At 35.4% G+C, this 22,737-nt stretch overlaps 1 protein-coding gene across 4 annotated transcripts in view; it reads left to right on the forward strand.

Annotated features, from left to right (window-relative positions):
- Positions 1–22,737, forward strand: part of LOC135210896 (neural-cadherin-like) — a 481,919-nt gene that overhangs the window by 323,573 nt on the left and 135,609 nt on the right. For all 4 annotated transcript variants that reach the window (XM_064243833.1, XM_064243830.1, XM_064243831.1 and 1 more), the window contains exon 3: positions 21,876–22,099. In XM_064243833.1, the coding sequence (XP_064099903.1) occupies positions 22,010–22,099 (90 nt within the window). In that variant the 5' untranslated portion in view covers positions 21,876–22,009. The remainder of the gene's footprint in view (positions 1–21,875; positions 22,100–22,737) is intronic.

Consider the following 22,737-nt stretch of genomic DNA (forward strand, 5'->3'; position numbering starts at 1 on the left):
CTGAAAGGGAGGGTCGTAGTTGACGTAACGCCAGATATTAGATTTCAATTCATCACCACTGCTAGACAAGGCATGGAGTAATTGCCGTGAAGTTCCTGGTTGACTGCGACAAATCATCTGCAAAGGCTCGCTTTGGATAATGTTGGGGCCAGGAATTGAATCCAGATATTTGTTGAGATTTATTGGGATTGTGGTTTAAGTAGATTAAACTCGCGTTTTTTTTTGTTTGCCAATCAGTGCACCATTATTACGTATCTTTGCACACTACCAGTACAATGGTTCCGACGGTTGTAATTCTTGATATCTTTGCTACCAGTTATTTTATTAACCCTTTATTGTGTGTGTGTGTGTGTGTGTGTGAGTGTGTGTGTTTTTGTTATCGCAAAGTTGGTTCGCTTTATTGTAATAACGGAACCAACGCTGCTCAAGAATTATGTGATATTTTGAAGTGAATTGACGTATATGATCATAACAGAGTTCCAGATGCATTTTTGATCAGTCTAGCGGGGAGTTGTTAGTAGTGAGGGCCTATTGTGGGCCTGAACTGACCATATCGGGTGCTCATAGGCGAGATTTCTGGGCCTTCTCTGATTTAGACTTCACCGTCATCGTGGATACTGGATTTTAGATTTTAGATTAAGACATCACACTTTTAGGCGATGCAAATCGTAGTGAAGTTTTGTGCTCGCCCAGATTTGAAATCTGGTGGCTTTGTCCTGCATACAGATCAGTGGCTGATCATTACGTTATAATATTCAATAGTGTGTTGAATCTGATAATATGTCGAGCTCCCATTCCTTAATTAGCTGTGTGAGTGCAGTTGTACGTAAACAATTTATATATATGTATATCTATATTATATATATAATATATTATAATATGTATATATATAATATTATAATCTATATATATATATTAATATATATATTTATATATATATAATATACTTCTAACCGTTTTAATGTAAAACTAATAAAACAAACATTTGTTTTTGACGAAAAGATAATTGTTAATCATAAGACTTCATACACACAAACAGGCGCATACATGTCTAAATATATACGTATATATATATATATATATATATATATATATATATATATATATGTATGTATGTGTATATTATGGTATATGCATCACACCTTTGCATTGTTATGATTTCACCGCAGAATAACTATCGAAGTACTTGATTTTCCTTTACATCTTCAATTCTAAGCATGAATCAGATTACCATAAATTGCCTATTTATTATTTTAAATTTATTTTTGGCACCTCTGTAGTCACATTGCTATGGATGTAGCGTTAGTGTATTGGACTGTTTATTCCCAGTGTCATCACTCCTTATTCTGCTCAACTGCCATAGATCTCCCATTGCTCACTACCCGAGATCTTTTATTCCTTTTCAATTACATTAATTGTAGGCGGAAAGTCCTTGATTTCCTTGGCTTATATAACCGTGGAGCAATTTACCAGGACGTGTTATGATGAGGGTACTTGAGTTGTGATATTGCCATGAAGAACCCTGCTGCTTTAACTTAAACTTCCTGACTTTAAAATCGATGTTTTTCTATTAATTCTCCAACATTTGACAGTATGAACGATTGTAGTTGGGTAGTCGAAGATACGAAATAAAAGTGGAACAAATGATGTTCTCCTCAAAAGCGTATTGTCAAGGTAGAGACAGTGATTAATGAAACTTTGCAGTATTGCTGTTTTTGACTAGATTTGAGAAACCTCCAATTATCTGGTAGTGCGTTAGCTTTTCCTCTTTCCCTCGTTTTATGCGGTACAAAGGGATACAGCAATTAGACTGTCACGTCAATTGAATTCTTTCGAAGCAAGGATGGTACGTACCATTTTTACCTGAGGCTTCTCAATTTTCAGGTCAACGTTTATAAAAACTGTGCCTCTGACCATCGGCCATTTTGTGTGCGAGGGAACTGTTTGTTATTTTTGCTCTGTATCTCCATAGTTTACTCGAGTATTTTTTTTTTCTCTCACTCATACGTACCAAACCGTATATTCCCGTCATAAATACGTTTAAGCTTTGGTAATATTCGTACTTTAAAGTCTTGGCTTATGATAAGGGTACTTCCACACACACACAGACACGCGCGCGCACATATATGTGTATATATATATATATATATATATATATATATATATATATATATATATATCAATTCAAGCTACAAATGTCCTTTAATATCTAAATTCACTTTACCTCCCAAATGATATATTTTCATATATGTACCGAAGGGGATTTTTTTTTTTTTTTTTTTTTTTTGATTGATAATAATTTCGTCCCCCCATGTGATCGAACCACCGTCCAAGTGGACGGGGACGAAATCAGGACAGTCAGTGACGCTATCCAATCAGCCAACAGAGACTGTCCTGATTTCGTCCCCGTCCACTTGGACGGTGGTTCGATCCCATGGGGGGACGAAATATTATCAATTAAAAAAAAAAAAAAAAAAAAAAAAAAAAATTCCCCTTCGGTACATATATGAAAATATATCATTTGGGAGGTAAAGTGAATTTAGATATTAAAAGACATTTGTAGCTTGAATTGATATATAAATGGATCACGGTTCGAGTGATAATTATTCATAGTATATATCTATATATATATATATATATATATATATATATATATTATATATATATATCATATATATATATATATATATATATATATATATATATATATATATATATATATATTATTCGAGGTACAAATGTCCTTTAATATCTAATTCACTCTACCTCGGAATTGATTTATTTTCATATATGTAAACCGAAGGGGAATTTTTTAGTTGATAATAATTTCTTCCCCTCATGGTATCGAACCACCGTCCAGCGGACAGGAACGAAATCAGGACGACATTGACGTTACCGATTCGGCTAACAGTACGTATGTATGTATGTATGTATGTATGTATGTACGTGTATGTATGTGTGTGTGTATGTTACACATACAAGTATAGAAAGAAAGAAAGATAGATAGATAGATAGATAGATAGATAGATAGACAGGCGTTTAGTATACACATCAAAATGAATAAAATTCGTTCTATCCGACGCGTTGGCGATGAAGGAAAAATATAGTTTTTAGATGCCACTGAAATAGCATGTAAAATGGTATATTTTCTCACATTTTTCTGTCTGTCGGATATAAAGCTCAGTCGAGCGAAACTCGCCTGGGAAATCTTTGTATCAACAACTGAGACACACACCGCAGAAAGAGAGAGAGAGAGAGAGTAGAGAAGGGAGGAAGGAGAGAGAGGGAAAAAGTGGGAGGGAGAGGAAAGGGAGAGAGAGAGAGAGAGAGAGAGAGAGAGAGAGAGAGAGAGAGAGAAAGCTATATCTTAGCAAAGGAGGGAAAAGGGGAGACTGTAGAAAAGAAAAATGAGACGCACCAGAGGTTGCTAAGGATCTGGGATGTTGAGTTGAAGATGAATTCCTAGAGATTCGGGTAAACGAAGGGAGGGACGGAGGATGGATGTAGCCCATAAGGATGTTGATGATTACGAGACAGCTGTTGAAAATGCTTTCGATTCTCGAGAGTCGAGATAAAAAGGGAACAAGTAACAAGGAGATGATAACCCAGAAAAATTCCTTCATAATCCTCAGGGCGGCTTTGGACTTTCTCGTGTGTGGTACAGATAAAGCTCTCTCTCTCTCTCTCTCTCTCTCTCTCTCTCTCCATGCGTACAAAATGATGATTTCAGATTACAAATAGATTTCAGCATAAGTCAACATTCGTATTTACCAGTTTGTATTTGTGCATAATACACTTCATGAAATATACAAAGTGTATTTATATATCTTTAAATATTAAAATAAACAAGTCTTCCCTCGCCTTCCTCGTGTAAAAAAATAGTTTATCTGATGATATGCAAATAGGATGGAACAGACTTAATTTTCTCACATTTTTATGTCGTACTTTGAGCCCAGCTTATTTTTACAATATATGGATATGTATTCATACATGCTGTTTACGCATTAGCAAAATGTAATGACTGAAGCATGCGCCCTTATAATTACTATTTAAGGTTAAATAACATTCATAACATAAACATGTTAGAAACCAGTTCCATTTTAGAGTTCAGCTAAAATAAACGATTATCATATACGTAGTAGGTATCAGTGATGACATCACCAGTTAGTTATGTTAACATGACAATCCTCTTTGGAAGATTAAATTTTAAGTCAGTGGCACTTGTGGGCTTGTTCTATATTAGTAGGGTTCATCTCCTGGAGAATTATAATACAACGATAATAATTACGAGGGAAGCAAAGTCATTACTTGGAACGGGCTCATTTCTGGCGGCCCGGCCCGACCCTAGCGCTATTCAAATGCTAATATCACCAATCGTATTGAAGATAAACGAGAAATTCTTTCGCCAGATAAAATCTTACGGCTTTAAATTTCATCCCATATAAGTTATTTTTAAAATAACATAAATTCACATTTAAATGTTTTAATTATTTCATTATAATTTTCTAAAAATTGATGATTTCAGCACCAAATTCGATAGTTTTCTCGAATATTAGGCCTAGCTAAACTATGTCATTTTACCTTTACTATAGGGAATCATTTCGCTTCGAATTGTATCGTTTGTCATATCATCAGTTTGATGTTAGAAGACTATTTGAAATGCAATTAACGATAACGTTTATGTAGCAGAGAGTTTCGAGATACCTAGTTAACTTTGATAGTTTAACTTGAAGCTTCGCGAGTTATCGCCTTTAGGGCGTCCTACTGGTAATTATAATGGGCGTTATGTCTGTCCGTCCGTCTGTCATTCAATCACGGCCAAACGGCTGGTCTGATGGGCATGAAACTTGGCAGCGTTATAGTGGGGTCCCCCAAGATGGTTTATAAAGGGGTTTCAAGCAACAAGAAGGCACCAAAGGAGCGGGGAGGGGGCCTTCCCCGAAACAGGGCTGGTTCAGCCCCTAGACTTAATAAAGTTACGAATTTATCATACCTAATTTTCGGTATTCGTAGTAAAATAATACGACTTTCGATTTTCGGTTTATGTACTAAATATGACTTACTATCGAATACTGAGGGTAAGACAGTGGCACCAAAGGGGTTTGGGGTTGGGCAAGGTATGAGAGAGAGTGAGAGGGAGAGGTAGTGAGAGAGGAAGAGTAGAGGGGATGTTAGGGAGGAGAAAGAGGGTAAGAAACAGAGAAGTCTGGAGAGAGAGAGAGAGAGAGAGAGAGAGAGAATGAGAATATTTATCGGTTGCCATTCAGAGTTACCCAGGGCAGGTCAGTAGAGTAATTTCTGGATAAAAGGGATAGTTGGCACAAGGTGGTGCAGGGAAGCTTCTTTGTGTTCTTCAGAGTTTTTCCCCCGGCAACGCCGGGTTGGTCAGCTAGTAATAATAATAATAATAACATTGATAATGTTATTGCTATATGTTGTAGTCCTCTCAGAAATATTCCTTTCCCATGAGATTATTTAGGTTCAGAAAAAAATTGATACTCTCTCTCTCTCTCTCTCTCTCTCTCTCAGATACTTTGCTATTTCTCTAGTATCATTGTGAATTGCTTTCGCCCGCGTGAGACCCTTCTAAACCATTTTGTCTTCCACCCTCATAGTTCAGCCGTCATATGTACATTTTGCATTTTGCCTCTTTTTCCGGTCCCTCTCCACCGAAGGCGCTCTGCGAGTCCCGCAAACTCATTTGTCATAAACACATTGCAGAAACACGAGATTTAAACGGCGCACTTCACAGTCAGTGTCAGGGCCACGCTATCATAACACTCAGGGAATAAGGAAGTCGGTAATGTTTTCTTGAATAACTCGATATTAGAAGAACTGAAAAAATAAAGTGTTGGGGCTCAAATCTAAAGGCTTTAAAACAACAATCGAAGTGCGTCCTTGCTCATAACCTGAAACCATCTGCAGCTAATCTCGTGTGGACTCTTAGCCATTTGCCGTATTATGCACAGCAAGTCTTCCAACTATAATGACATCCAGCCTTTCCATCGTCATATGGGTTCTCGGTGCTGCTGTTGGCGCAAGAGCCTGTGCAAGTCTAGTGCTGTGTTGCACCGTAATTTAAAATAGCAACAGCAGCAACGTCCGCTTTATATTCCATTATATCAACGCGAGACCATGTCCATGGCAATCTCTGGAATTTAATGAAACGAGAAATAAAAGTTATCATACTGTGGCAAAGACCCCTGATCATTACTGCATGCAGATCAATTTTGTTATATGGTTCTGGGAACGTAACCAGAGTCCAAGTTTAGTTATTCCATTTCTGTGCCGTGTCATATGATTTTCAGGATTCAAAGTTGTCACGACAGCGTGGAATATTGAAATTTTTGTATTCCCCCCCATCTATGTTTGTACAAACGCTAAAGATGGTAGAAGGCCAATAAATGCTAAAGATGGTGGAAGGCCAATAAATGCTAAAGATGGTAGAAGGCCATTCAATGTTAAATATAGTAAAAGATCGATAAATACTAAAGATGGTAGAAAGCTAATAAATGCTAACGATGGTAGAAGGTCAATAAATGCTAAAGATGGTAGATGGCCAACCAAATGCTAAAGTTGGCCAATATGGGGTACAGGGAGAGTTAATTTTATTTGGAAAAAGTAGAGTTAATTAGGCTGTTATTTTAACGTGTTTTATTTGATTCGGAAAGATTAGAATGCAGGGCTTATCACAAATGCATATTCCATTACGCTGAAATGATCATCTGATAAAGTCTTTTAATGACATCGCCAGCAAGTTCATTTTTTCATTGAAGGTAATATTGATGGTGCTTCGGTTGATACCGGGCCTTTCGTTTTCCCTCTTCGCTTCAGTTTCTTCATTTCTAATATTTGCTTCGTCACAGAAACTGTTAGAGAACTTTATTATTATTATTATTATTATTATATTATCGTTATTATTATTATTATTATTATATTATTATTATTATTATTATTATTATTATTATTATTATTATTATTATTATTTCCTGTTTATCTGCTTGGACATTTCATGCCGGTAACGAACAATGAAAGCGTTTCACTTAAAAAAATTTAATTCATAATCATATTTAATTTTTCACCTCCCTTTGAAACAAAGCGACCCGTTTCCCGGACACAAATTACATTTCAGTTTTGGCTTGGTACTTTGTAACCGCGGAAGTTCTCTTGTTTCTTGTTGAAAAATGGCCATTCCAAAATTGATATACATTTTTGGTTTCAGGAATGAGTCTCCCTGTACAAGAATTATCTGAACACAGCGGTCAGCAAGATTCTGATGAAGCCGGAAGTTTTGCATATCCAATATTGCATATCCAATAAGAGAATTCAGTCAGCATAAATTGGAGTGAGACTTCAGTTTCTCTCTCTCTCTCTCTCTCTCTCTCTCTCTCTCTCTCTCTCTCTCTCTCTCTCTCTCTCTCTCTCTCTCAAAAGCAACTATCTATTCCGTACAAAAGCGTCTTGAATATGCCATCATCAGTCAAACCTACAATATGAACAGAAAACAAGGCTTAAGCGATGAGATTATTCTGCATATTCTAATTTTTTTTTTTTTAGTTTGCCCCCTCAAAATCGCCATAAAACACTAAGCTGCGCTCTGATGAAAGGTAATCCAGTCTTCTTAACTTCCCTTCATCACGGGATCAGTTTATAATCTCCCCAAAATAGTCATTCCCACCGGTATGTAGAATTGAAATATATCATTTTACCCACTTTCTTTAACATTTGCCAGAGTACTGTCATATATTTATATCTGAAGTGTGCTTTTTACTCACTTTAATTCAGGCTGGTAGAAGTCAGCCGGAATACACACGCACACACACTCATGTGTATATATAAATATATATATATTATATGTATTCTATAACCTACATACTGAATATATGCCTATTTATTATTGGGCTTTCAAAGTTTCGTGAACGTCCCACGCAAAGAATAACAATTATTTGTGTAGCTAGTGTGAGTAGAAATCATACTAGGTAATGTGTACGTAATGTCATATTGATCTTTTTATGATATGACGTTGACAGCTGTGGAAGGGTTCTGTATTTGATGGTCTGAACACTTTTGAGAATGTCGCATTTGTATTTATTTATTTTTTGTCTTCATACAGAAGACACTTAAAAATCCAGCACTCGTAATAATAGTTCTCATTATGATATTGAAACTGGTTCGGAGTTAAAATAATGAAGTCGCGACTTTGAAATCTGTAATCAGCTGTAAAAGAAAAAAAAAAGGATATTTCCAGCTCCCTTTAATCTTCAGGAGGAAAGGTTGTAAACCTCTATCAGGCGACAGAGATTCTCTGGAACATTTTACCTGCACATTACGGTTGATTGTAATCGTTAGTGGAAAGTGATCTGCCTTCAATCGTATTGGCCAGAGAGGAATGATTACACCCCCCCCCCCCTCGGCGAATTTCGTGATTAAGCAGACTGGATACTTGGAATAGATTGCGATTGCTTGATGGCGTGATGTCCACTATGCTTCAGTTAGCACTCAGACAAGGAGCTGATGTTTGTGACACATTCACCAATTGTATTTTGCATCAAGAAATGAAAACCGGTTATTTGTCATGATTAGAAGAGAGCTGGGAAGAGAGAAAGCTGTCCTTTTTTCTCTGTGTTTACGCACACAGCAAACGCACGCTCCACTCATCCTTTTCCATAATATTTATATATATATATATATATATATATATATATATATATATATATATATATATATATATATATATATATAATAAAGTATAAAAGGCCCATTAAAACACCCTGGTTTAAAGCTAAGGACTGTATTTCGGTGAACTGACTTCCACCCTTATCAAGTAGTGAATGACAGAAGTTACATGGGTGAATTATATATATAGTGGGAAAAATACCCTTAGGTGATGCCTGGGGTCACCGCTAAGCCGACGTTAGTTCTGTTAATTGCTTAAGCCGCTTCATCACCGGATTAGCGGTGACCCCAGGCATCACCTAAGGGTATTTTTTCCACTATATATATAATTCGCCAATGTAACTTCTGTTATTCACTTCTTGATAAGGGTGGAAGTCAGTCCACCGAAATACAGTCACCGAAATACAGTCCTTAGCTTTAAACCTGAGTGTGTGTATTTAAGTATATATAATATATAAATACACATTATATATATTCGTATATAAATATTATATATGTATATGTATGTAATAAGATTATTGTATATTTACACACACACACACACACACACACACATATGTATATATATATATAATTATATATATGTATTTTATAAATATTATATATATATTTTATATATATATAGACATATACTTATACATATACATATAAATATACATATACGACGAGAACAAAATTATGACGAGAAAATGTCCCAATATTTGACTATTAGGAAAGTGGAGTGAGACGATATCTGCCGGCGTCTCCACTTCCACAGAAGATATTTTGTCTGTAATCGACCTAATCGAAGGCATCAGCGTGAATAGACGACATATATCTCCCCCCACCCCCGCAAGGGGGCCAGCACTCCCCCGCCCCCCATTCGTGCCTCCTCCACTCTAGGGTTCAATAAAGTTCAGGTCGACATCTCCGATTCCTAATCTCAGCGGTGCATCTGGAACTGGAGAGTCTGTCGCCGATTTATGCTGGGATCGTGTTGATCTTATCCTTTGCAGATACTACATCGGTCGCTCTCTCTCTTGTTCAGTATTTCTTTGTGCGTCTGTATCACCTCATCGAGCCGTATAATTTTAAGTGGAAAAGTATAAGCTTTATTATGATCTCTTTAGAAAAATGACGAGACACGATTCCGCATCGTCGTTACAGATGCCCATATGTAGGTTATCTTTTTGCGAGGAAAAAATGCAGTGTTTGTTCAAAATGAGAAGTGTTCACTAGATGATTGTTTTCTACCGCACAGAAAAAAGAATATTGGGGAAGACGCCCTTTGAACGTGTCAGTAGTGCCTCTCGACCGGAAATGAAAAGAGGCAGCTCTGAAAAGGCACAAATTCTGCTAATAGGACCATTTCACCTTTTATATCGGTTAATGCAGCCTTGCTGAGCGGAAATGCAATCTTAATACAATTAAAGCCATTTCGATACCGGCGTGAACAAAGGCCCTGTAGCGAGATCAGGCTTTTCCAGCCATGCAAATCCCCGCGGGCGTAATTGTACATATTCCCAGTTGGGTGGAAAATCAAAGTTTACGAAAGAGGGTTTCATTTTCTGGGACATGTTCTGCCTTTGCTTCTAAGGCGAAAGCAGCCACACACTCCTCTGTCACTGTCATGTTTTGCCTCGGTATTTATGAAGTCAAAAGAGAGGAAGACCATGACTAAATAAACTTATAAAAATAATCCTGATCATTCATGTGTCATTCATCCTCTGCCGTTCTGTAAAGTTGTATATTCAGCGGAATCATTCTATACAGTCCAAACACGAAGGAAGCAGCTTGAAGTACTATGCGCAGACAGAATTATGCAGTAATATATATATATATATATATATATATATATATATATATATATATATATATGTATATATATATATATATATATATATATATATATATATATATATAGATCATACCACATTACCGTGATTCATATGCATACATCGAGCTACAAATGTCCTTTAATATCTAATTCGCTCTACCTCAGAATTAATATATTTTCATATATGCTTAACCGAAGGGGAATTTTTTAGGCGATAATAGAATTGCCAGCTCCCAGGCTCGAACCCATGAAACCATACAAATCCAGGACGTCAGTGAAGCTTTTACCCACCCCATCACCACAAGAGGCTATAAGTTTATGCCGTCTCTCACCCTCAAATACCTTTTGCGCTCAGGTATTCGTTGATTTGGAGACAGCATCAACCCACCTCGACCTCGGTAGTGTTGTAGTGCTTTTAACATGTATATAAATCACGGTAATATGATATGATTTATATAATGGCTACGTGCTGTCAAAAGCCTCTTGCGGTGGTGGGGTGGGTAAAAGCTTCACTGATGTCGTGGGTTTGTATGGTTTCATGGGTTTTGCGCCCGGGAGCCGGCAATTCTATTATCGTCTAAAAAAAATTCCCCTTCGGTTAAGCATATATGAAAATATATTAATTCCGAGGTAGAGCGAATTAGATATTAAAGGACATTTGTAGCTCGATATATATATATATATAATATATATATATATATAAATAAATAAATAAAGGTATATGCCACAAAGAAAAATAAACAACGGAGTATCCGCGAGACCTTTCGACGTTCAAACGTCCTTTACTAAGCAGATGAACTGACATACATGAGGAAAAAGACAAAACAAGAAGATTTGTATAACTGACAGATAGGTATTATAAAGAGATTAGTACCTAGAATCCGACACACCTGGAAGATGAGTAACCTTCCCAAACAAGCATAAACAATGGGTGCAATTAAAAGTTTAAGACAATCATCTCAGATACAAGGACAAGACAATTAAAGGATTATAGGTGATAGCTATTCAGAACTTTGGTAAACAAAACATATCACAATACATGTTAGACATACATTACAACGAAGATAAACTCTAATGGAAACTAATTTTTATTTAAGTCTGTAATCATATCTTTGAGGCCAATTCTTAAACATGTTTACAAATACCCAAGGGTCACTAACAATGAAAAAGGCCATGACTAACATTGAAATTACAATGAAAAGTAAGTTGTATTAAAGCAAATTCTAAAATACTTTGTGATAGGATATCTCTTGACCTTGCAATTAGTGAACTACCAACCCAATTTATTCGGTGGTTGATTTCACCTAAATGAATGAATATTGCATTAGATGTTTGCCCAGTTTTTACAGAATATTTATGCTGGCTTAGCCTTACTTCTAGGCCCTTGCTAGACTGTCCGAGATAAAATGGACAATCCATACATGTAATTCTATATATTATGTTGTTGTTTTCTCTGGGGCCATTTTTTATTAACATTCCTTTTAGTGTGTTATTATAGGAAAAAACAAGGTTGACATTAAAAGCTTTTAACAATGATTTAATGATTTCAAATCTGTTAAAATAAGGCAAACTGAGAATTTTCTTAGAATTTTCTTTCTGCGTGTTACTTACACTATAAAACTTTTTGCGGGCTTTATTATAACAAATATCTAAAATATGTGAAGGATAGCATAAATCTTTCCCTATTTTTCTTATGTATTCAATTTATTGCTCCAAATATTTGGGACTGACAATGCGCAATGCTCGTAAAAACAGAAGAAAAAATAGATATTTTTATGTTAAGATGGTGGCCTGAGAAGAAATGAACATAAGTTGAGTTGTTGGTAGGTTTCCTATAAACCGAAGCGCACTCACAACATTTTCACTTATTTGTTTACTAGATAGGTTAACAACACAGTCTTGACGTGCATAATTAGTCCAATCATTGCTATCAATAAGATATTTTATTTTTCTGTTGTGTTTCCTTTTCAGGGTATCTATAGTCCTACGTAGTTTTTCGTAAATTTCCCGTCGCAGCGAGTCCTTCCAATCAGCCAGGATGGGCTAATTGAAAAAGATCCATGTTTTTTCCAGTTCCTTGAATTTTTCCTTCTCTTCTTGCTTGGCGGCTGCTATGTGCTGTTTCAACATCATGACACTAAATTCAGTGAATGGGTGATTGTCATACCTTCTTAGACGACGTGGCAGCAAGGATTTAGGGAGCACTTGTTCAGAAAGGTACTTCTTCAAGAACTTAAGACGAATTCTGGTCGAATGTGCAGCCACAAGAGACTTGGAGAAGGTAGTGACGACACATCTCAGAAGAGGAAACAAGATTGTGTTGTTAATCTATCTAGTAAACAAATAAGTGAAAATGTTGCGAGTGCGCTTGGATATGGTTTATCTTTCTTTATAACAAGTTGACCTGCTTTAATGATTGCGTCAGCCCTAAGTAAACTTGAAAAATATTGTGATCTTCCTCAAAATTATGTTGACATGATTAAAGGTATTGTTTATGGAGCTGCCAACATTAAGCATGAAAGTAACTTCCCTGCTCGCTATAAGAAAAGTTTGACCGATCTTAAAAAGGACAATACTATCCACATTACAAAAGCTGATAAGTCAAATAGTATAGTAATTTTAGATAAAGCTGACTACATATCACGTATGCGAGCCCTACTGGATGATGATGTGACATAAAAAACTAACAAAAAATCCCCTTGATCAAGTCATAAAAAACTTCAGTAGCACAGTGAAAAATATCCTTAAAGATAAAACAGAACTACTAGGCAAATTGTCAGTCAAATCTTTCGCTACCTTACTTGTACGGATTAGTCAAAACGCACAAAGAAAATAACCCTATGCGGCCTATTATCAGTACTGTTGGTTCAATTTCATATAAACTTTCGAAATATATCACTAAGATCTTGTCCCCGTTACTTGGAACCATCTCCAATTCTCATATATATAATTCTCTAGATTTAGTTGATAAATGAAACAAAATTGCTCTTTGCCCTACTGATAGATTCGTTAGTTTTGATGTATGTTCTCTTTTTACTGAAGTCCCTATAGACTCTATTTTAGAATATCTTAGTAATGAACTAACTCAGCATGAATTACCTCTACCTATAAGTCACATTATTTCACTCACGAGTTTGTGCATTTGTGATTGTAAGTTTATATTCAATGGTGAATTTTATCAACAAATATTTGGCATGGCAATGGGAAATCCTTTATCACCACTACTCTCAGATTTGTACATGGAATTCTTTGAAAAACGCTACTTACCTAATATCTTTTATATTCCTGTAAAGTTGTATCGTTATGTTGATGATATTTTAGCTGTTCTGCCTGTCAGTATTGATGTAAATGATTTACTCTCTAAATTAAATAACCAGGTACCATCGATTAAGTTTACTCTAGAATTAGAAAAAGACAATTGCCTCCCTTTCTTAGATGTTTTGATACATAGAGAACCATTTCAATGTAAATTCAGTATTTATAGGAAACCAACCAACAACTTAACTTATGTTCATTTCTTCTCAGGCCACCATCTTAACATAAAAATATCAATTTTTTCTTCTGTGTTTTTATGAGCATTGCGCATTGTCAGTCCCCAATATTTGGATCAATAAATTGAATACATAAAAAAAATAGGGAAAGATTTATGCTATCCTTCACATATTTTAGATATTTGTTATAATAAAGCCAGCAAAAAGTTTTATAGTGTAAGTAACAAGCAGAAAGAAAATTCTAAGAACATTCTCAGTTTGCCTTATTTTAACGGATTTGAAACCATTAAATCATTGTTAAAAGCTTTTAATGTCAACCTTGTTTTTTCCTATAATAACACACTAAAAGGAATGTTAATAAAAAAATGGCCCCAGAGAAAGCAACAACATAATATATAAAATTCCATGTATGGATTGTCCCTCATTTTATCCCGGACAGTCTAGCAAGGGCCTAGAAGTAAGGCTAAGCCAGCATAAATATTCTGTAAAAACTGGGCAAAAATCCAATGCAATATTCATTCATTTAAGTGAAAACAACCACCGAATAAAGTGGGATGGTAGTTCAGTAATTGCAAGGTCAAGAGATGTCTTATCACAAAATCTTTTAGAATCTGCTTTAATACAACTTACTTTTCATTGTAATTTCAATGTTAGTCGTGGCCTTTTTCATTTAGACCCTTGTATCTGTAACATGTTTAAGAATGACCTCAAAGATATAATTACTGACTTAAATAAAAATCAGTTGCCTTAGAGTTATTATTTTTGTTGTAATGTATGTCTGTCATGTATTGTGAATATGGTTTTGTTTACCAAGTTCTGAATAGCTGTCACATATAATCCTTTAATTGTCTGGACCTTGTATCTGAGATGATTGTCTTAAACTTTTAATTGCACCCATTGTTTATGCTTGTTTGGGAAGGATTTTCATCTTCCAGGTGTGTCGGATTCTAGGTACTAATCTCTTTATAATCCCTATCTGTCAGTTATACGAATCTTCTTGTATTGTCTTTTCCCATATCTGTCAGTCTCTGCTCAGTAAAGGACGTTTAACGTCGAAAGATCTTGCAGATCCTCATTCGTTTATTTTTCCTTCGTGGCATATATCTTTATGGATTTATCACGTTCCTAACTTTCGTGATTCAGTTATACTATATATATATATATATATATATATATATATATATATATATATATATATATATAGTCATATCACATTACCGTGATTCATATGCATACATCGAGCTACAAATGTCCTTTAGTATCTAATTTCGCTCTACCTCGGAATTAATATATTTTCATATATGCTTAACCGATGGGGAATTTTATTAGGCTATAATAGAATTGCCGGCTCCCGGGCGCGAACCCATGAAGCCATACAAATCAGGACGTCAGTGAAGCTTTTACCCACTCTACCATCGCCTAATAAAATTCCCCTTCGGTTAAGCATATATGAAAATATATTAATTAATTCCGAGGTAAGAACGCGAATTAGATATTAAAGGACATTTGTAGCTCGATGGGTATATATATATATATAATATATATATATATATATAATTTTATATATACATATATATATATATATATATATATATATATATATATATATATATATATATATATATATCTGTATATATGTTTATGTGCGTTGGGTGTGCTTGTGTTTTTTCTGGCGGAAAATAATATGGCATATATAATTTGAATGTTGATATTGAGGTAATAACCTGTGTTATTGGCTTGCAGTCTGCAACCCTTCTGTAAGCAAAGAGATCTTGTGTAATTCCTCTCTTGGATCTTATTGGCTGAGAGCGCATACAGCCGATTACTAATATGTGCCCTGGGTGGAGTGATCTGAATTGGAAATTCGTTAATAAGCTTAAAAAATTTAAAAGTTGACGGATAAGGTACTCAAGCTGTTAAATATTGAATATTCAATATTAAAATTGATGGATAGGGAGGCGAAAAGTGCTCTAGCTATTGAATATTAAATATTAGATATTAAAATTGACGCATAGGGAGGCTACTCTTTTAACGCATAAACATGATCATTGCCACGGCCAGTAGATAAGAATTTCATATGCGGTAGAAAAATGCTACAATAAAGAAAAGGTTATAAATGGATTGAAGCAAAAAATTTAAGAAGAGTGGACCAAAAGATTAAAATGTTTGCTCAACATAAATTAAATAGGGTTGAATACTTTTTAACCTCATAGTACAAAGAATTCACAATAAGACCTAATATTTGTAGCATTCGCGAAAGTCGACAGTAAACATAGTCTGTCACTACTAAAATCCACAGTTACATTTCTCGTTGGACATTTCTCACTTAGCACATAGAGTAGTGACCCTTATCATGCATGCAAAACTGTTCTGTGAACACTATAAATCGGGCTTCTGAATTTCCATTAGCGATATTATCCTGATAGGGAGTAAAGCCGCGGGGATGTGACAAAGGCGATTGCTGAATTGCTTATCTGGGAATTGGAGCAAGTTCGTCAACTGGCGGTGATTGTTTCTAAATTTTATTTTGTTAGCTTTTTCCGATTTTGATTTATTTTCTTATCTTGACCACCTGCTGCTAATAAAAATCATTTCATTTGTGCAAGATTCCAATCTCTGTAGTAGCTAATACTGCGATCAACGTAAAAGTGATTTAATGTGCTTTCAATTTTTTTTTCGAAGGACATGTTCCTTATGAGCTTAAAAAAAAAAAAAAAAAGACAACAACAGAATTTCTCTTCACTTTTTCACAAAGGAATCAACATTCAGGGGTAATATAAATGCTTATGCATAAAGCATTTTTAAATTACGTTTACCATTAAAGTAGAGGCAATTACAGATTACAGTCTCGCCTGACTATAATAATTCTTTGAAGACTGAACTTTTATGCGTTGTTTTGTTCGGCTTCGTGGCGTTGCGCTCTTGCATTTATGTTCTGCGTTATTTATGGTCAGGTTTATTCTTTGATTTCTTTGTTGTACATTGTTACATATGACGAAATATCGATTTAGTCATTAAGCGCAGAGTAGTAAAGTTTTATGATATTTTGTTGTTGCCTATGTGCATAAACTTACAAAATATTCAGATTTTTATGTAAGCAGTATCTTTTGCACAATACTGTACACACATATAGATATTCAGTGTTGCTGAAAATAGCAGTTATCTTTTGTTCTTTGTCTGTGTACGCTCATGAAGAACGTAAGACATGGCAGGGTAATAACTCATTCGTTGTAATTAATGTATGCTTAAGTTTTTACTGTTTCCAAGTATTTATTTGAAAGTAATTTTTAATTTGCTCACCTACTTATTGTTGATGAAGCAAAGTCTCATATATATTTTACGTGTAACTGTGCTGTTACTGACAGATTGAGCTCACAATATTTGACGGAACTTGAAAATGATGTTACTGGTGGCGTTTCAACCATACCAGTCGCTTTATTATGCACATTTTTTATGCATTTATAAGTTTCCCTAAGCGTTCTTTAAACATAAATAAGCTTATTGTTACCAAGTGTATTTTCGAAGTGAATCACGAATTTATTCTGTTTATTCTTATCAGTTCAGATTTCTCATTAAAATAATTTTCTTGTCAGTTAATTTTCTCGTTATGTTCATCATTTATCAAAAACATAGCGGCGAGTCCTTCTTCCCATATAATTTTGTTTATATAACAACTTCTAGCATTATCATGCTGTGCCTCGTACTCAAGACTCTATTAAACTAAAAATGATGAGAACCAAACCACGTTTTGGAAATGCATGGAATCTCATTATACTTAATAGAAATTTTTCTTTCCCTATTTATCTGTCGGCGCATTTCCCTCGTCGCTCCTTGGCTTCCGTTTCTCGAAAAGTTGTCTGGGTTACTCGTGTGGTCCCAGGTCAAACGGGCGATGCACGAAACAAGATCCCTTTTCCAGTAATCTGACACAGGCAGTTGAAGGTATCTGTAGGCGAGATGTATACATAGGGACGGAAATTGGGGTAGGTGCCCTTCCGTATTTTCCACGAATGTAGTAAACTATGCATATTACTCATAGGAATCAGGTGTAGGTAGCCGGATTGACCCGACTACTGTCACGTACACATTTCTGTGGCGTGTTAGCTCATCTCTAAGGTCAACGAAATATCGAGTTGGTCTGAGATTTATCTTAATTTTATATCCATAAATTGAATTATTTTATTGGCATAGATTTACAAAGATTATTCGTATGGCATTTTGTGGGCGTCCAGCTTTAAATAATCGTACTGTCTAAGGAAAGTATATGAACGCATGTTAAAGGAAAATGTACCATGCATATGTCAATCAAAGTGTTCTCTTTGTTATTATAGTCCTACGCTTGTAATGCAGCACTCTTTTTTTCGGAAGCATATTCACATAATATACAGTCGTGTTATATACACTAATACTATGAGGACGTGCTTCCTACGAGGTAAAGGATTCTTCCTGCCATGAGCCTCTCTTATTATGTGGTACGAAAATTGAATGAGCTATTTAACAACTCCGAATAACCTCTGTGGCTTACGCGTAGCCCTCTTACATTCAACACAGAACTTAATTATGTGACATACAGAGAGCCTTACAGGTATTTCTGCTCTTATTCATATGGGTTAAACAGACAAGCACTGGCAAATATTCGAAGGTGGGGATGGAAATTGGACATGAACACACTGGCACATATTCCAGATTGGGATACAAATTAGACAAACAAACACTGAGAACTATGCTAAATTGGGTATATAATAGACTCAGGGGTTTATTTTTAATATGCGAGGAGCAGTCAAAATGGTTCAAGTATCTGTTACTGCCGCGACATTTACTATTGACGAGAGTGAGCGTAAAGCTGATGCCCTGTATATAATCTTTTGAGTTTAATATATATATATATATATATATATATATATATATATATATATATATATATATATATATATATATATGTATGTATGTATATATGTTTGTATCGGTCTGTGCACTTGTACTCATTTCTCCTTAGAAGCGAAGCTCCAAAAGGCCCTACCGTACGGTCTTCAGCAAGTATTTTGGGATTCATTTTCTACTCCCTTATGTTTTTTAAGGGCCACCTTCAGTACCTCCCTGCTGTGGACTTCGGCACGGTGTTTAAATTTGTACCCTCACGTCAGAGTACAAGTCGAATTTTGAAATGCATGCTTGCAATTGTAGTGCGTGACGGAGTTCGCCTGATAAGGAGTAGCATGTCTTTAAGGGGTGCTAAAACATAAGCTTAGTTTAGTAGCTTGAGTGATTATGACTTTGCATGATAAAAAAATGCCTTATTTTTATGAGTCGCCAACTGTGAGATGAACGACAGAGAATGTGAATGAGTTTTTGGGGCAGCTTTGAAGGCAAGGAAGTAGGTCTGTAGGAAGAGCAGTTACACAAATGTATACTTTGGCCTTTGGTTGATGGCATTGCCTATTCATGGTAGAACGAGAACCAGACATCTCAGTGTTGATGATGTTACTAGAAATAACTATCACTTGGGAAATCATAATGATAAACAGTGATACTTTGTCAATGGAAGACATTAGCCTCGTTATTCCAAACATGTGTTGGTAATTTGTTTTTAAAAATAACATTTCAGATACAGGCCGGAATTAACCTCTATTTAAATACTTCTCTCTCTCTCTCTCTCTCTCTCTCTCTCTCTCTCTCTCTCTCTCTCTCTCTCTCCTCTCTCTCTTTACGGGCTGCTGAAGAGGAAGAGCCCGTGTCAGCATAAGGCTGGCTTAATCTCTCTCTCTCTCTCTCTCTCTCTCTCTCTCTCTCTCTCTCTCTCTCTCTCTCTCTCTCTCTCTCTCTCTCGATGTCAGCACACTATTTTTCATTGTTTTCAAATTGTTGTGCTCAACAATGGATTAAAGTTTGTCTTTTATCATTCGCTAAGCATGGAAGGAAAATATCTTGAATGTTACATTAAATTATACAGATACACTACAGATATAATATAAACATGTCTCGGAAGAAATATAAAGAATGTTTTCACAGAAGTATGAGCAGAAAAGTAGCCTTGTAACCCTCCAGGAAAATGATGATGATGATTTCATTAATTGTTAAGAATTATTTGCCTTCGCATATGATGAAAAATGCACGTGTTCGGTAAACTAATGAGATTAGTTTATACTCTCTCATAAACATGTAATGGACCAAAATCATTTTTCAAATTTGTTATGAAACTTTTATCTTTATGTGACGGAATGTTAAATGAATTTCCAGTTTAATCTCTTTACGCTTTACAGTTATGTTTATTACAATAATTATTTTAATTGCTTTAATAATGGCGGAGAAAATCATACCCTTCTTGTGCATTTTTTAAAAAATATATTGATATAAGATTACTCAGCTAGAAGGGTCTTATGTACCCTGCATTTATCTGAGCTGATTTTTATTTGTATGTTAGAGTAGTAATGGTAGTAAAAATAAAAGTAATGAAAATAGTAGGTATTTTATTGACATTGTAATCATAGCTGATGATGAAGTTTCTCGCTTCAGTGTAATTATTAACAATAGGAAAATTAATTGTTAATGTCAATATGCTTCAGTGTAATTATTAACAATAGGAAAATTAATTGTTAATGTCAATATCAATATATCTATGGGTTAAATATTGTTAAACGTCAATTAACGACAACAATCATAATAATATCAGTTGCAGTAAAAATCTTTTTCCGGAAAAGCTGAGTGTATTGAATGTCAAAGTCTTTTCTTCTGAATTTTAATAGTTCTTCCACTTCAGAAAAGTCAAGACCCATTTCAGCCCTCTTATTTTTTTTAATGCAAAATTCTGTCCCATTGACCTTGTAGTTTCTTCCTCTATCACGCTACCGGTTTCTCCTTTTGTACTTTAGACTTTTTTTTTATGGCAATACAAGGCTTTTGTTTAGGGCGCGGTACGTTTCCTTTGCATTCAAGTATTTGATTATGATACAAAATATATTTGTTGTTTTATGCCGAACCCTCTTACCACTGCTCATTCTTCTCTCTCTCTCTCTCTCTCTCCTCTCTCTCTCTCTCTCCAAAGTCCAAGCACTGTTCTCAGTTCCCCTAAGTAAATTATTAAATAAATGTTTTAATATGCCCATTTTGTACAAGAATTCCAACATTGTTCTTCAACCCTCACTCACTGGGTAGCGTTTGGTCTGCTCAATTTACCAAAAGATAAATGATTTTTGAAACTTGCTCCGATCATGGGTGACAGTTTTAGAAAAATTTCCATCCTTGCTACTTTGCCCGAATGACTATAAGGTAATGCAATAGTTGTCTCCGGTAATTTACTTGTTGGCCAGTTTTTTCCAATTTATCATTACAACTGGAGACTGGAAGTCGATAACCTATCAGTTATTCCTTTTGCAAGAAAGGCACTTCAAAGGATAGTGTAGTGTGATATGAACTCACAAAGTGTGTAGAGATTTGTTTAATACAGATTTCACCAGGGTTCCCTTTGAAGTAAATGGCTTAAACATCAGTCACCGTGTTTGGGTCCAAGGTGAAATAATGTTAGGTATCTCGAGAAATCGTGTCTGTCTCATATTGTTTTATCCTTGATTTGTACAGCTTCACCTTACGCATTATGATATATTTAAAGTTGTGTGTATGTATAATTATTAGTTCGCCGGATTTTTCTCCAGGTGTATATTCTGAAATAAGTTTGTCAATTTCATTAACCTTTATATTTTATTTACATAATATTTGTTGGTGCGAAAACTTCTCTCTCCATTTTTCTGGCATTTTTTTTGTAATTTTATCGTCCAGCATTATTTTTTATCCTTTTTTTTTTTTTTTTTTTTTTTTTTACAAATAAGTCTTTGCCGTAAAAGATGTTTTATTTAGAAAGTTTCGAAAACTTATCCAATCATCCTCTTTTGTTCCAGCCGTCGACTCATCTAGTGGGGTCCCCGGTCGAGAGGGTCGTCGCCCAGAAGAAAATGACTCGAGGAATCCAGAGCGCAGTCATCGCCAGCATCACCTTCGTCGATCTCATCGTCATCTTCATCGCCAGGACAACATGATAGAGCTTCCGAAGCTGGAGTTCTCCGAATCAGAGTACAGAGCCAAAGTCCGAGAGGACATTCCTATCCAAACGTCCATTCTTCAGGCAAGTGCAGTGGCTTTCTTTAGGAGAATGTTTTGGTATAGAATTAGTAATTAGTATTTAAATCTTTTTTTTATTGCTGCATGTTTTGATGCAGAATGGCTAGAACGGAGCTACTTACTTTGGCCAGTGGTCCTTTGTTTACACTTACGAGTAAATCGAAGCCTTCTCTGTAGTGTATTGATACCTCTTCCATTCACTGTCAATGATTTTGCCTGCTTATGGATAATATGTAGATCTTATGATTCTGTGACTGACCACAACCGCTGCATAAATAATACTGCTAGGAGAGCAGTTGCTGCTTTCCTAGGAAGTCCTAATGATTTGGAATGCTAACGCATGGTATTTCGAAAGCCTACAAACGCAACTTCTTAACGACCCATTAAGGGGGAGGAGAAACTTCTAAATCCCTGAGTGGCGTCTTCGTATGAGATCCACAACATTTTTTTTTTACACTTTCCTATGACTACGAAAATTAAATTAATTATTTTCTCCGCTCCACTTGGTGAGATCATAAAATGGCCATGGTCATGGTATAGGTTTGGCAGCCGTACGCTATGTGCTTTTGTTTGCAAATACACAAATAGTGAGTTGAAAAAAGCTCTTAAGGAAGCACAGGCCTCTGCAAAATGACCTGTTTT

Source organism: Macrobrachium nipponense, chromosome 4, assembly GCF_015104395.2.
Source record: "Macrobrachium nipponense isolate FS-2020 chromosome 4, ASM1510439v2, whole genome shotgun sequence".
NCBI classification, from domain to species: domain Eukaryota; kingdom Metazoa; phylum Arthropoda; class Malacostraca; order Decapoda; family Palaemonidae; genus Macrobrachium; species Macrobrachium nipponense.